Genomic DNA, 15274 nt, shown 5'->3' on the forward strand with positions numbered 1-15274 from the left:
CCTGACTGCTTGTTTTAATCCAAGTGAACCAGCAGGTGGCGCATTTTGCCCTTCTGTGTGTTACATTAGCAGTCACCTGTAGAAAAGTGCAGGCGCTAAGGCCAGAGAGCTAAGCAGGACAAAGGAGATCAAAGCTGGGCAGTGGGGTCCACAGCTGGGAGGGGGGGGGGTTATCAAGAGGATATGAATGAGGTCGCATTGGCAGCTACAAAGGCCATGTGTGAAAAGTGAACCAGTTCATAGAGGAGAAGGTGTGAATTAAATGCCTTTTTATTGAGGTCATTAGAGTATCACCTCACTGTCAGCCTGACCCGTGGTACTTAGCAGTGGAACTCCAAGGCACCGAGGGCGGGAGGATATGCTGCTGCCACAGTTCACCGGCTCCTCTCAGCTTTCATGGGGTGACACTGGTACCACTCCTCCAGACCACCGTCTCCTATACTGTTAAATCAAGCTGCAACAAGTTTCCTTTAACTGACAGAGACATTAACAGAGAGTCCTCCAGAGTGACTCACTGGCTACTATAAGCACCAGGAGAGTGATGAGACAGTGAAGCAACTGGAAAACTTAACTATTAGATTGACCTGTTGCTTATGACCCTTGGTTCTGCCCTAGTCTGCACAGAGGATATCAGTGTCTGTGAGTAGCATGTAGAGACATGTAGAAAGCATTACTCTCTGGCACTGGAATATAAGAGCTTTGAGATGAAGTACGCACAGACTTGTACCTTTTTTTTTTTGCAAAATGTGCCAATCATTTGCTTTTATGATGGGGTAATAAGGCCTAATAGGCCTGTTGTAGCTGGCCCAATGAAATTTGTCATATTGTACTTTAACCAGTCTATTTCACAAAAGGACACAGCGATGATATTGCATTTCCTAAAAGGAGTTAGAAATACTCACACTAACTTGCTATATGGTCATTATAGTTGCTTTGAATTAATCTACCATGGTATGTTGTACTGTGACACTATTTCAGACCAATAGAATGTATTTGTGAGGCTACAATAGTAAGATTTATGTAGTACATGAACAGCATGAACAGATCATATTGTGTTTTCCACTGTCCTTTTGTGTCCGCTGCTCTGTAAGGTATAACTTCAATAATCACACAACTCTGTATGTTTGCTTTATGCTCAGGCGATATCTGCATGTCATACTTTTAAAGTGAAGTCACAGTAAAATAAGCGTACTTTAACTCCTGCTTGTTAAAGCTTGAAAAGGTTATTCAGGGCAGAAGCCGAGACAATTACTTCCTCATTACAGTAGTACAATGCACCATGTGGCAGAGCCGCGCTTTCTAGTAGCTTTTTCTTTGTGTTGTAAAGGACAAAAGCAGGTGCAGCGCAGCGCCGGGGGAGGCGGGCCAACGGCTGCCCATGTTGGCACTCAGCGGGGACGCTGATTGGTCAACAGTTAGGTAGGGGCGTGGCCTCAGCTAATGTCATATAAAAATGTCCCGGCACATTTTCCCACAGCGGCGAAGAAGCAACCAGTGTGGATGCGGCCGGAGGATCCCCCGCAGTGTGAGCCGTAGTTGTCATCAGGTTGCTACAACTTTGTGCGAAGGCCAGCACGAGAGGAGAGCTGCAGCGTAACACCGAGATATCCATTGTGGTTGTACTGATGCTGGGTCCTTGTTAAGCGCTCAGCGTGTCTTCAGCCTGCCCCTGGTCTTCTCCCCGGCTGACCAATGCTTCTGCATCAGTTCATGAACGGAGCCCTGGAAGTCATGCATCCCTCACCGCTTCAGAAAGACACCACTTTTACCAAAATCTTTGTCGGCGGGCTGCCGTACCACACGAACGATGCCTCGCTGAGAAAATACTTCGAGGCCTTTGGGGACATTGACGAGGCTGTGGTGATAACGGACAGACAGACCGGGAAATCCAGAGGATACGGCTTTGTGAGTACAAGCGAGACTGCAGCCACGCACCGTAACATCCACCGCGGGACCAACACGTTGCTCTCATTCACAACTTTTAACACCATCAAACCACATTACAAGCTACTTTCTGCCGTACAGCTTAGGTCCTGGCGGTTATCTCTAACACATGCTTGTTTTTAGTGTCTGCAACACTTGTCTTTATGTGGCGGTGTCTCTCCCCCTCTCTGCATATGACTAAATATCCTTACTAGTTATATCTGCTGTGTGTAATCATTCACATATGTCAAAGGTAATCCCCCCCCACAGAAGCTTACACGCATAATTGCACAGCATCTCTGTTTTTCGCCTGGCTGGCTGTTATTTTAGCTTAATGAGGATGAGGGATCACACAAGTTGATGGGTAACTAAGAAGATTATATTTCAACATATGTCTGATGTCCACCCCCCCTAAACCCCCCCCCCCCCCCATGAAGTCCCCCCTTTACTCACCCCTGAGCAGCCCCAGCTTATGGCTTTGGAAGAGTGTGTGTGTGTGAGCGTGTGTGTGAGCGAGAGAGAGAGAGAGACTGCACTTCTTGCTTGCTTTATATGGTTATTTTGGAGCAGTGGTGAGGTTGACCTTGCACACCCTGCCCTCCATTGTCAAGGACCGGAGCAGTCAGCTGTAGCACATGATTTACATCACATCTTGGCTGCTGAGAGAGAAATTCCAGCAACAAATTGGCTCTCTTGTATACTACAAATTCATCATTCATTTTATGAAGTTCATAAAACATATAGTTGTGCCTAGTCAGACTGCTTTCGTCTCAGCTCATGGCGTGAGATGGGGAAACATGCTGTTTACTGGTACATGAATCACAACTTGATCCTTGACCACAGCCGCTTTAGGTCAGATTAATGACAAATGTCCAAGGACCCTTGTGGTGTCTAATTCAAATCTACATTAATAGGTGACTTATCCTGTTCCAGGCAGAAAGGTATTCATTCTCTCTTTCACACAAAGAACAGAAGCAACGCAAGAAATGCAAATATTTACCAGAACCTTGGAAAGACACATCGGCACTAATGTACTGTCAGGCCAAACAAGGAATGGAAAACTGTTATGTGTGCATGTTTATTTCTAAAGGCTGAATTGTAAGACAATTGTTCCCGGTGTTTACACATCGGCTCCCTAACTGTGAGGAAAGCTGCCCCGTGAGTCTAGCTGGTATCAAACGGCTGCGTGTTGAAGCTGGTGTTTCAGGTTAAACAGGCTCAGGCCAATGTGGGTGCTGCTCAGGACGAGACACACACTAATTCTGTTTTCTGAGCGTTCCAGTCGGCGAGGTAGCTGGCAGGAGGAGGGGAGGGAGGCGCCCCAAAGCTGAGCGCACCTTTTTTCTAAACACACTTCAGAGGTGGATTAGTAGAACCCCCCCACAGCAAGGCTCTTCACAGTGTAAACACAGCCTCGTTCCTTCCTGTGTGTTCACAACACAGGCCCTGGAGTGGGCTTTGTTCCGGATCCTTCCACTATGAAGAGGCATACTGCTTTTTAAAAACGTCCACTTGAACAATGCAAGCCGTGGCCTACATTCGCTGCTCGGTCCACACACCGAGGTGACTGAACCCTCTGAGTTGGCAGAATGTGGCAATCAAAACAGAAGGGCTTGTGTAATGCCAGGAGGGGGGGAGGAGGGGTGGACTAATACCAATCTCCTTAATATTTTGTCCCTAATTGGATAAGCTCCTTGTTGCTCTTCCCAGATCCATATTTCAGCAGCTCTGCCCATGGCTGAGTGGCCATCAGGTGGCTGGCTACTGCTACTGTGGGCAGTTTTCAAAGCTTATCATTGTGCTTTGTTTGTAGTTTTCTTCTTCAGAGAAACAGAATGTGAACAGTGGCAAGCCTGTGGGGGGAATTTTATGACAAGGCCAACAGACCTAGTCCTGTTTTTATGCATTTCATGTGGTTTTGTTTTGCTTAAATGAGTCACCAGCCGAGGATGCCACGCTGCCGTCTGTTTTGTTACATGAGAAAAAGTTTTTGTGTGAAATTCTTTTCCTTGTGAGACCTTGTTGACGACTCTGACTCTTGTCACCAGGTGACAATGACAGACCGAGGAGCAGCAGAGAGAGCCTGCAAGGATCCCAACCCCATAATCGATGGCAGGAAGGCCAATGTCAACCTGGCCTACCTGGGTGCCAAACCCCGCAGCATACAGACAGGTGAGATATGTATATGTATATATGTGTATATATGTATATGTTGTTTCAAGGTTCATTTCAATCACCTATAAAATAATGGTGCTTCCATCCTAATAAACCAATAGGGATTAGAGCATATATGAATATCCATAACATTAAAATAACAGGTCATTTAACACGTTTGTTTGTGTGCTTGGGCTGGCTGGAGACATCCCCCTTACAAACATATGGTTGTACTGTCTTATCAACATCATGTCATATCCCTATATGTGTGTGTGTGTGTGTGTGTGTGTGTGTGTGTCAGGCTAAATTTTTTGAGATAATCCATTCCGTACATATACATACCACATAACGTTTAGTTTCCAAAATACATGCACGTTTTACTGCTTATGCGCATCTTGAAACTGTTGTTCCATTTGTGGTAGGTTTGAAACAGACACTGCCTCTGTCTCTCCATGCCCTCTGTGTATTGTTCTCTGGTCCTCCTCTGTAAATGCAAATGTGTGTGTCTGACAGCCGGCCTCCTATCTTCCAGGCATATCCATCGGAGTGCAGCCCATTCACCCAGCACTCATCCAGAGGCAGTATGGGTAAGTGAGCGGGAGTGGGCGCTTGTTGTATATTCTCTTGTATGACGCTCTGTGGGATGCCGCAAGGCTACTGTTTCTTTGACAAACAGGGCCTCTAGAAAGTACATGTCAGTTTCCATGTCCACATGCAACTCCAGAAGTTATCCATTAGCATATTTGAGTCTTGTGGGGCTGGGAGATGGTTCGCATATCTGTGGTAATAGAAGAGCATTCCAGAGGTGGACGTGTGACTTGTTGGCTTCTGCCAGGAAGCTCTTGACCTGTGTACCTGACATGAGGGGACTCTGTCACTGAGAAGGCCTCCTAGGAGTGGCTGTGTTGTAGAAACAGCCTGGATAGCGTCTAGGAGCCTTGGTCTGCTGAGCAGCTAATGAGCATTTCACTGGAGTAATGTCTCTCCTCTGCCCCCTGCAGCTCTCAGAATCCATCGCCACCGTGCATATCTCGCACACAAAACTTCAGATCAGCCACGAGAAGTCAAGTTCACTCCATCGAGTGGTTTTGTGCACAGGTTGTGACACCTAGTGCTTATAGAAACACAAAATGGTAAACAGCGACAGTTTATGTTAAGACATGACAAATGGTTGATTATTTAATTAGTCGATCAACAGAAAACCAAACAATTTTGGTGATCGGTTAGATGTTTAGGTCATTTATCAATAATAAATGTCAACATTTGCTGATTCTAACTTCTTAAATTTGAGGATTTACTGCTTTTTTTTGTGCTTATTCTCAAATGATTGCACTACCTATCTTTGGTTGGTCAGACAAAACAGCAATTCATCATGGGCATTTTTCACAGCTTTAACATTACACAGACTAAATAATCCATTAATTGAAACAAATGATCAACACATAATCTATAATGAAAGAAATCATTAGTTGCTGCCCGAGGTATATTTTCAGAGTAGAGCTGAAACATTGATAACCAGTTAACTGTTTCAGGCAAAAAACGACAAGAATTCACTGAACCCAGCTCAGTCAAAACAAGCTATTTCAATATGTCAACTGGCCCTTTGGGAAATTGTAATGGGCACATTTCATGAACTAAATGATCCACTTGAAGACATAGTTGGCAGAGTAATATATATAATGGAGTAATCACAGAACAGGGAGGGCAAAATAAGAAAAAAAGGCCCAAGAAGTGTATATGAGCCATATCCCCCTCTGTAAGATCTCACTAGTTCTGAATGATTAATCTCAGGGTCCACTAGGGACATGTCCCATCATGTTCCAAGACCTTAGGAGGACACTGGAAAGTCCCTCCTGATGTCCGTGCTCCGGTGCATGGATTGCACCAAAACCCTGAGGGTTTGAAATGTGGAGCACAGTGCTGCTTTGAGGCATGTGCCTGACAGGTGCTGGCTCGTATTACAGCCTTTTACACCCCCTTAATCTCCCATGACCACCACCACCACCCTAGAGACGTAGACGAGAGGCACATGGAGCACCTGTCCGTCTGCCTCTGAGTTTCCTCTACATGGCGGGTGACAGACGCAGGCCTCCCTAAGATGCAAGAGCGCACAAGTGGCTTTTCTTTCAGCCTCTCTTCTCCCCCCAGACCCCTCGACAACATATGGTGCGAGGACATGGTCTGAAGTGGGATTTTGAACAGTGCTGGAGCATTGCATGTAGTGGTGGTGGTGCGCTGGTTTGGACTTGCTGCTGTGTCTCTGTGTGTGTATAGCTGTGGTCAGCAGATGCTGTGGACTGTGAGGGCCAAAGGGGGTCACTGAGGCCAGGAACATTGTTTTGATTGGGGGGGAGGGGGGTCGTCGGTGTGCTTGCAGATTCATCTCCTCTCATGCATCACCTCCTCCACTCGGTTCACTTCCCTGCCTTTTCCCATGTCACATGTGTCCTTTATTCTTTTTTAGCTCTAGTTTTTACTTTAATTTCTCCCATTTAAAGTTCTGCCACTACCAGTAAGTCAGACAGAGACACTGAAAACTGACACCAATGTGAGACTGGCGGGGGGGTTAAAGAGGCGATTGAGGGGGAGGGTATGTGGGGGGATGTATTCTGGGACTAATACTTAATGAGGCAGTGTGCTACCTAGGAAACACACCTCTACAGGTGCCAAACAAAACACCTTTTTTCCCTCCTGCCTTCAAAGAATATTCACAATCCTCTTAAACAAAGAGGGAAGGAAGGGAGGAATATCAAGTCCTCTTACAAGTATTGTAAGATTGTAAGGTGCTGTTTAAGTCCCCCGCCCAGACCAATCTGTCTGTTTTCACACTTTGTGTTGCAGTGAGTCATGCACTGAAGGTCATTCGTGTTATCGCATAGAAATATTTAGCCGCGCGGTGTGATATAGCCCGGGTTTTTCACATTAGCTCATTAAGTGGCCTTCGCGATGGTGATGATTATTTCGGCCTGTATTTGTAATATTTATGGGGCATCAGATGTTTTCTGGTGAGGCTGTCTCTCTGGTGTCTCAACCAGAGTGGCACTGTGTCAAACGCACACCGACTGGCCGTCAGCACAAAAACCAGCTGACCTATGATCTTCTGGCCGTCATCCACATTCCCCTGCCGCTGTCCCACCATCCACTTGGCATCTGGCATCTCTGCACCCCCCCCCCCCTCGGGAGCTCGCTACTGTCCCTAACTTGCCTTGGTCCCCATCCCTCTTTTCTCTTTTTAGATGAAAGCTAAAATTACAGCCAACATCTCCATCTCTCTGCGCACACCAAAGACATAATACAGGAGCGCTCCGTCTCTCCTGAAGTCCCTGTAGGCTTACATTATTTATGTTATTTTCTATTCCACTTTACCCACACAAAGTCACATGATTTAAAGCCTAGATTAAGACAAACTGCCTGTGGCGACACACTGCCAAGGCCACGGAGCAGGCAGGCTCATTATACATGACGCGAGTGAAAGCACATATGCCCCACGGCGTTCATGTATGGTCATCTTTGAAAGCTGTGTGTGAGAGTGAATGCCTCTTTGTGAGTAGCTCAATAGCACTGTGAGGGCAAAGTGTAGATTGCGCTCATGGGTGGGGGTTACCTTCATTTGCTTATGCTTACTGGTTACATGGCCCTGTTATCTGGTTTTACGTCATCACTTTTTTCCCCTCTTTCCTCAGCTTCTGTAACTGTAACTCCTCATGGTGGGAAAAACTGGGCCTTAATGCCGGTTTCTTAGCTAAAGCTGTCATCAGCCCTGCTCTGTGTATTTTTGTGGGATCATTTCTTATTCTTGTTTTTTATTCGGAATTTCAGTGAGATTACACATTTCTGTACCCCCCAATGCTTCTTGATCCCATCCCTGTGTTGACTGAATGATACAATAGGACCTTTTTCAATGTTATTGCTGATAATAATCACTGCCATCCTCCTATCCAACCTTCTGCCATGGCTGCTCTCTGCTGCCAGCTGACCAGTGAAACCAGCAGAGGATCAGAAGATGCCAGTACAGGACTAGTCCAGAGGGGGGGTTTGACAGAAAATGTCTGCCCGCCTGCCCCCCCCCTCCTCCCTCCCTCAGCAAGCCTCTCTCCAAGGTGCCAGTGATGGCTTGAGAGTGCAGTGCGGTGTGCTGTGATGGATTGGAGTGCCTTTTTATCTTTTCCCTTTTTGTGTGATATGAAGTGAAGAGGTTATGCTGATTGCGGTGTGACTCTTTCCCTATTAAGGCATGTTTTGGGGTTTGCAGTGGTAACTGGTGTGTGTGGGTGGGTGGCTGGAAGAGGGGGGAGGGGCGGGGGGATTGGAGAGGGTGTGTGTGTGTTTGAGAGCGTGATGACATCCCTATCCAAGCATGCTTCCATCTTTTGCCGTGTTGACTTCATGGCTGCATCTCACTACTGATCCTCTCCTGGATTGAATCTGTAGTAAAAAGCTGAGACTGAAATTTAAACACCATCATCAGCACTGAGATGCAGCTGAAGAGCGACATTTGTTGTGACTATCATGTCTTTGTTTCGGAGTGTGTGTCTGTGGATGTTTTCCCCCCAAAAGCATAGTATCAAGGGTAAAGGCTCTCAATAAAAAAGTCAGTTACATCACCCTTAAAGTGGAGGAAGGGGGGTCTTCTCTTTGCCACAAGCATTCCTCCCTGTAGACAACAAGCGAAGAGCCAGGAGAGATACTTCAAGTCCTGGCTAAAAATAGACTTGTCTAAAGCCCTCTCCCCTTCCCTTTCCCTCCATGGACAAAGTGACAAAGCAAAGACCGAAAGAGAAGGAGAGACGGCACAGTCCCCCGACCCCACGGCTCTAATCAGGAGCCGGCCCATGAGGCATCATGGAGCCTGGCACCCAGCCCTGATGAGTTCCCCCGCCACCCTTACCTCCCACAGCTAGCATCGTCACCTGCGATTGTCTGTGCGAGATTTACACACCATGTGAGAACTAGGAGACTGCAACTTCTGCACAGCCTTCATGCACTTCCCTTTTTTTGTCTATCTCCGTGTGTGTGGTGTGTGTGGTGTGTGGTGTGTGTGTGTGTGTGTGTGTGTGTGTGTGTGTGTGTGTGTGTGTGTGTGTGTGTGTGTGTGTGTGTGTGTGTGTGTGTGTGTGTGTGTGTGTGTGTGTGTGTGTGTGTGTGTGTGTGTGTGTGTGTGTGTGTGTGTGTGTGTGTGTGTGTGTGTGTGTGTGTGTCTTCAGCGAGTGAAGAGCAGCAGCTGTTAAAACACTCTGCTGATGCCTGAGCTTGAAAACCTGCCAGTAACGGCTGACTCTATCATTCACCTCCCCCACTCCTCCCCTCCCATCTACCTCAGGAGGCCCTACCTAACAGGTTTTGTAGGTTTCACTAACTGACACACCAATGGAGGGTTGAGTCACCTTCGCCTTCTAACCTCCTCTGCCTCGCTAGTCTATGTAGTCTATAATAACAGTGGATATCTGTGTGAGTGCTCGCCAAGTTCGGTACACCTACAGAGAGTTTATATTCCCAACATGCTCGCCCTCTGGGAGCAATGTAAACAATAGAAGCCAGGCCCTGAGATTTCGCTGCTCTGGTGCTTCAGCTCCTCCGTCTAATACCTCTCCCCTGTTTGGTCTTTGTCTTTGTGCAGGATGGCCCAGCCATACGTCTACCCACAAGCCTTTGTGCAGCCCAGCTTGGTGCTGCCCACTCAGGTTTCCTCCTCCGTCAGCACCAGCCCCTACCTGGACTACAGCGCCGCCTACAGCCAGTACGCCCAGGCAGCCTTTGAGCAGCAGTACCCGTACGCCGCCTCCCCTGCTGGCTTCTTGGGCTATAGTTATGCCACCAGCCCCTCGGCCACCACCGGTCCGACAGCCGCCGCCACAGCTCCAGCCACCGTCCACCCCACCCTCCCCTCCGCCGCTGGCCCGGCACCGGCCTTCCTACACTACGCCCCACAGCAGCACATCCAGCCGGACCGTATGCAGTGAGTCGGTGAAGGAAGCAAAGAAGAGGGAGCAGAACAGGTTTTCAGGAAAAAGGGTGGGACTATTGCACTATATGATCAGGATGCGCCGTTTGCTCATTGGTTAAAGGGTAAAAGGGGCGGGAGGGTTGAAGGACTGTCGATGTTCAGGTTGGGAAGCTAAACAGCATAAAGTATGTGGTCGCTTGCAAGGGCTTCCAGGAGCTGACACATTTTTTATTATTATTATTATTATTATTTTTATCGCCCTTTATTATTGTATTAATGTCAATGTTTGTTTGTATGCCATTATTATGTTATATAATGTTATCATGTTGTTGGCTCAATCAGTGGAAGTTGTGTCTGTCCATGGTACATATTGATGAGAGCTGTCTGGGACATGTAACACCTCTTTCCTCCTGACTCCAGAGTATCTGGGGTGGATATAAAGGGCCTTGCTGCTTTAGGACACTGGCGGGCAGTCAGAGATGTGGGGGTGCAGGGTGAAGACAGGGTGGTGATTTGGGGAGGCATACAGCCAGCCTCTCAGCCTCTGACTCTGTGGTCCCATCCTGGTGCCATCCACAGTGAGGTGGAGCACTGACCCATGAACAAACGTCCAGCGCTCAGCTCCACGCAAGAGGAGGACGAGAGATTTCTCCTCAAGGACAAACAGAAAGTTTCAGTATATAAGACAGTGGGAGCTCCATTGTTTTGAGACTGTGATGTCAGGACTACACGTTTTTTTTTTTTAAATCCTTTTTAATTTAAGAGGCCTTAATAAAAAAAAAGAAAGAAAAGAAACTCCTTTTTTGAATCTCCTGATTTTTCAAGTGCTCCCCTCCACCACAGAACCAAGTGCAGAGAGCCCTTTGTGAGTGGCCTTTCAGCAGTCAGTCACATTAATCTGGCTTTCTTGGGTCTTAATGATTTCAAATGGATGTAGATAATCACATGCAGTATGTGGGCGATGGGGACCAGGAGCGCTGTGTGTCGATGTTGAAAGGTAGCCGACACTGAGCTCAAACACAAGTGTATTTCTTTTTTCTCTCCTTTTCTCACTGAGATTGTCACAAACTGTTGCTCTCAAAAGGACATTCATGTACAGCAGTTTAAAATGTTTTCATTTATCAAGTACAATTACAATATTTATATGTAGGTATTTATATCAGGTACTAAGTTAAAATAGCCTTTTTTTTTTCTTTCTTTTTTTTTACTATGACTATAGTTGTGGCACTGATGTCATTTAACCTGCAGATCCACAGGTATTGTATTCATGTTGTTTTTTTTTTGTCCTGTCACCATGTCAGGTGGATTCGCCCGGGTGCACGGCAACTACAGTAGATGCTTGTTTGTAGATCCTTGACTGGTTGCGTCAGAAAATCTCTAGATTTTTTTTCAATACAATTTTACAGTCCCTTCAAAGAAGCCATACCAAAAAAAAAAATTAAAATAAAGACTTTGTACTCAAAGATGCCTCTCGACTTCTTCTTTGATTGTTAAGATGAAGCACCAAAAACAAGTCAAAAAAAGGGACCATAATCCTGTCACCCACAATGTTCAAAATGCCTCCAGTTGAGTTGTTTGTGTTTACAGTATGTGTTATTGCAGCATCACTGTTGTTCACAACAAAACTGAAATGCAGATCCTGCTGTGATGATACTGTGAAAACCCTGTGGGGTGAGAGGGTTCAGTTATGTGTGTGCTTGTTATCTAGGCTGTGTGTGCTGTTAGATCCTGTGCAGGAGGCAGAGGGGGGTCAGGAGGCCCAGACTTTTATCAAGCCACAACACCACCACCTGCCAGGGGTGCTGGGTGTTCCCTTGGCCAACACACTTGCTTTCGTTCTTTCTTGCTGAGAGTTTTGTGTAAGGAGAGGAAAAAAAGGAGTTTGTCAGAAAGTGGTTGCACGTTTTTTCTACCTTCTGCTAAACAAGCTCAGCTAGATCTGTTTCCCAGCAGCGTCTCTACATGTTTGTGCTTACATCAGCTACTTCAGAAGATATGTCACTTCTAAACCCCACTTAGGCCTAGGAGAACAAAACACAGGCAAGGTTGTTGGAAACAAAAACACATCCATCATCTTTTTGTCCTCACCCAGGGTGTAATTTATCCTCCCAGTAATGATTTACAATATGGCCTTGAGTTCAATAGATGTTTTTGTAGTGCTTTTCTTTCCATTAAGACCTTATTTACTCATGAAATTCTGTACTTACTTAAATGACACCATGCCCCTTTTAACTGTCATTTCAGTTCACACGATTGTTTGTACATCATCATCATCAGTTGTTAAAGGGGTACTCCCCACAATTAGGTTTGGGAGACAGATAAAAGTGAGAGTCTACAGCCGTACAAGGAGCTCTGTGAGGAGTAGCCACAGCAGGGCTTTGAGCTAAAGGCTAACGTCAACATGCTCACAATGAGACAAAACTAATGATGTTTAGCTGGTATTATTTTTACCATGTTCCCCATCTTATTTTAGCATGTTAGCATGCTAACATTTGCTCATCATCACTGAACACAAATTACAGCTGAGGCTGATGGGAATTCCAATAGTTTCGCAGATATTTGGTCATAAACCAAACTGTTGTACAAACTAAAATTTTAACCTGATGATTACTTAAAAGTAAGAGGATCAGCAAAGTCATTACAATTAATCTTGAGGAGTCATGAATGTCTACTGAATTTCATGGCAACACATCCAAACGCTGTGGAGACATTTCACTCAAAACCACAAGTGTGAACCTTGGTGCAAGAGGAATAGTCAGGGGACAAAGTCAGCAGGCTTTATCCTCTGAGGACCATGTAAAAAAGAGTTTTTGAGATTTCAGGCTGGACCAAAGTTGATTGACTGACTAAGACACAGACATTGTCTTCCATAGAGCCACACTGTTAGCATGGCTAATAAGAAAGGGCAGAGGCCAAAAGATTGTAAAGACTCCAATGTCCACAACTGGTGAGTGTCCATGGCATTCTAGCGTCGAGAAGGTTATTTACAAGTCAACATGAGCGGAATTAGCCCTAACCCCTAACCCAGGACTTAAAGGTCTGAGCTCTTAGGTACTGATTTCAAGGGTACTATACCGAAAGTGTTTGGAGTGTGGAAATGTGGCGTATGGGCCAGAAAATACTACTACATTTCCCATAATGCAACGTGATATAGTTTTTTTTTTTCGATCCTCCTTGCCCGGTAAATGTCCACATCTTTTAAACCCCACACCTCCAGTTTGTACTGCATGCTTTCTCTCATACATTTGAAGACTTTGGAAAGACCCCGCAGACCCGCAGTAGAGTGTGATGAATAAACTGACTTGGAGAATTGGTGGAGTGCCCCTTTAACGGATTCAGTGGAGGTGTGTTGATGCGTAAAATACATCAGCTTTTTGCTTTGATAGAAGCCATGGCAGTGCGTCCGGACTTGCTGTAGAAGCTGACAACACAAAGGACAAGTTGCAGTTTTTATGGCTGAATCATGTCACAGATTTTTAAACACACTTGCGTTTAACAGAATTGATGTCCTTGCTGTTGCCGTGTTTACTGGTTGTTACTGTAGTGAGGCAGCTGCCACCCCCCCCCCCGCCCGCCCCTTCTCTTCACTCTGTCACTGTTTATCTTTTACTTTCTCACCTCCCAGTTCTCTGTTTGTGATCTCACTCACACATTTATTTACTCAACTTTTCTGCTCGTCGTTTGTGTTTCTCCCCCCCCCCAACATCTCTTCTTGTCTTCCCCACTTCAATGCTCCTGGTCCTGTTTCTCCTCACATGCTGTCGTTTCTCTCTCCCTCCCTTCTTCCTCGTCTCTCCCCTCTCGTCTCTTTCCCTCCATCTTTTTCTCCTTCTCGCGTCCTCCTTTGCGAATCACACCAGAGAGGAGCAGAAACAGAGCCGGGTGTCAGCTTGATGAACGAGGTCACACAGGCCCAGCAGACCTTGTTGTGCTGAGTCACCATAAGGCCTCTCTCTCTCTCTCTCTCAGCCTCTCTCTCCCGCTGTCTCTCTTTCACATGCACATACAAAGTGGGTTCAGTCAAATCTCACTCTCCACACGCTTCTCGCTCTGTCGTGTAACTCTGACGTCAAGGGATTCCTCAGAACTGTCATAAAAACAGTCCCACCATATCAGACCTCAGCTCAACTTTAATCACAACCAGGCAAAGACACAACTTGTTTTCATGGTCGGAGTTGGCCTGAGTTAGCGTCATGTAAAAATGTGTTCTAGTTACGTCATCAAATTTGATAACATAACTAGTTTGTGTAATCCAAATGATTATACAAACTTGAGGTGTAGCAAAAAGAGAACATGTTTCTTCCTAATTGTAGGTAATGTAGTGCCATTTTTCGACACTTTGGATAATATTGCATTATATTTGTGTCTCAGTCCTGAGCACAGCCAAATGTAAAGTTAGTTGCTATTGTAGTTATTGAATCAAGAGTGAAGTATTGTCAGGTAGAAGTATCTACAGTAATCTAGTGGTGCTTGATGTTGAATTAACTGAATTTTAGTGAATTTTGATAAACGTAAACTGACAGTAGATTGTTTCTAGAGGTGGAAGACAGTCCAACCTTAACACACTGGAGAGAGAGAGTGGTTGGTTGGAGTGACTAAGGAGATGGACATAAGTAACATCTGTCCAATATGTAATGCACTTAAATTGTAGTTGTTGTATTGAATTGAATTTTAATGTACAAACCCATTCAAAAGTACCAACAACCGTGGCCTCAAGAATTACAATAGAGCTGAACTGTGACACATGAACTCTGACAGACTAGTGCTTTCCCCCAATTATCTCCTGAGGGCAGTCAGTATGTGAAGAAAGGTGAGTTGTTTGGGGCTTAGTCGTGCCCATGACATACCATTACTTACAAGTTGTCAGCGACCATAAGGTGTGGTACTGACCTGAGGTGGATTCTGGCATCTGACATCAACATTTAAGCCGTGACCTCTGTGGAAATGTTGATTTAAAGTAGATTTCTCAACCTCAACTAAATACCAACCTTTCTAAACACAATTCAACGTTGAATTAACAACCTTTGCTATCTGGGTACCTATCTATCTAGCTAGTTAGCTATCTTTCTTGGTGGGTAGCTAGGTACATTTTTCCACATACCGGTGAACCGTAAACTAAGCTAGTTGGCTAATTTGATGATTTCATCTACAAAGCCAGGCATTGTAATCATTAATGTAGTTCCTTTTAAAAATGTGTCCCAAAATTCAAATGAATCTGAATCCAAGTTTTGATTTTATCAGACAGTTACACAT

The 15274-nt window shown here is 45.6% G+C and overlaps 1 protein-coding gene across 2 annotated transcripts; it reads left to right on the plus strand.

The window, feature by feature from the left end:
* The first annotated feature begins 1491 nt into the window (after positions 1-1491).
* On the plus strand, positions 1492-11465 carry LOC139282469 (RNA-binding protein 38-like). Of its 2 annotated transcripts, none has more exons than XM_070902199.1 (4): positions 1492-1905; positions 3972-4104; positions 4610-4664; positions 9695-11465. In XM_070902199.1, the coding sequence occupies exons 1-4, from the start codon at positions 1693-1695 to the stop codon at positions 10035-10037; spliced, it is 744 nt and encodes a 247-aa protein (XP_070758300.1). In that variant the 5' UTR covers positions 1492-1692; the 3' UTR covers positions 10038-11465. The 2 variants fall into 2 exon arrangements, with proteins under 2 accessions (XP_070758300.1, XP_070758301.1); XM_070902200.1 differs by having other exon boundaries at positions 3972-4095.
* The last annotated feature ends 3809 nt before the right edge of the window (positions 11466-15274 follow it).

The sequence above is a fragment of the Enoplosus armatus genome, chromosome 3 (genome assembly GCF_043641665.1).
Source record: "Enoplosus armatus isolate fEnoArm2 chromosome 3, fEnoArm2.hap1, whole genome shotgun sequence".
Taxonomy (NCBI): domain Eukaryota; kingdom Metazoa; phylum Chordata; class Actinopteri; order Centrarchiformes; family Enoplosidae; genus Enoplosus; species Enoplosus armatus.

Coding starts and splice junctions, on each gene's coding strand:
- LOC139282469 (XM_070902199.1), top strand. CDS start 1,693: ATGCTTCTGCATCAGTTCATGAACGGAGCCCTGGAAGTCATGCATCCC. Junction 4,105..4,609: donor CATACAGACAGGTGAGATAT/GTATATGTATAT, acceptor CCTATCTTCCAG/GCATATCCATCGGAGTGCAG. Junction 4,665..9,694: donor CTCATCCAGAGGCAGTATGG/GTAAGTGAGCGG, acceptor GTCTTTGTGCAG/GATGGCCCAGCCATACGTCT.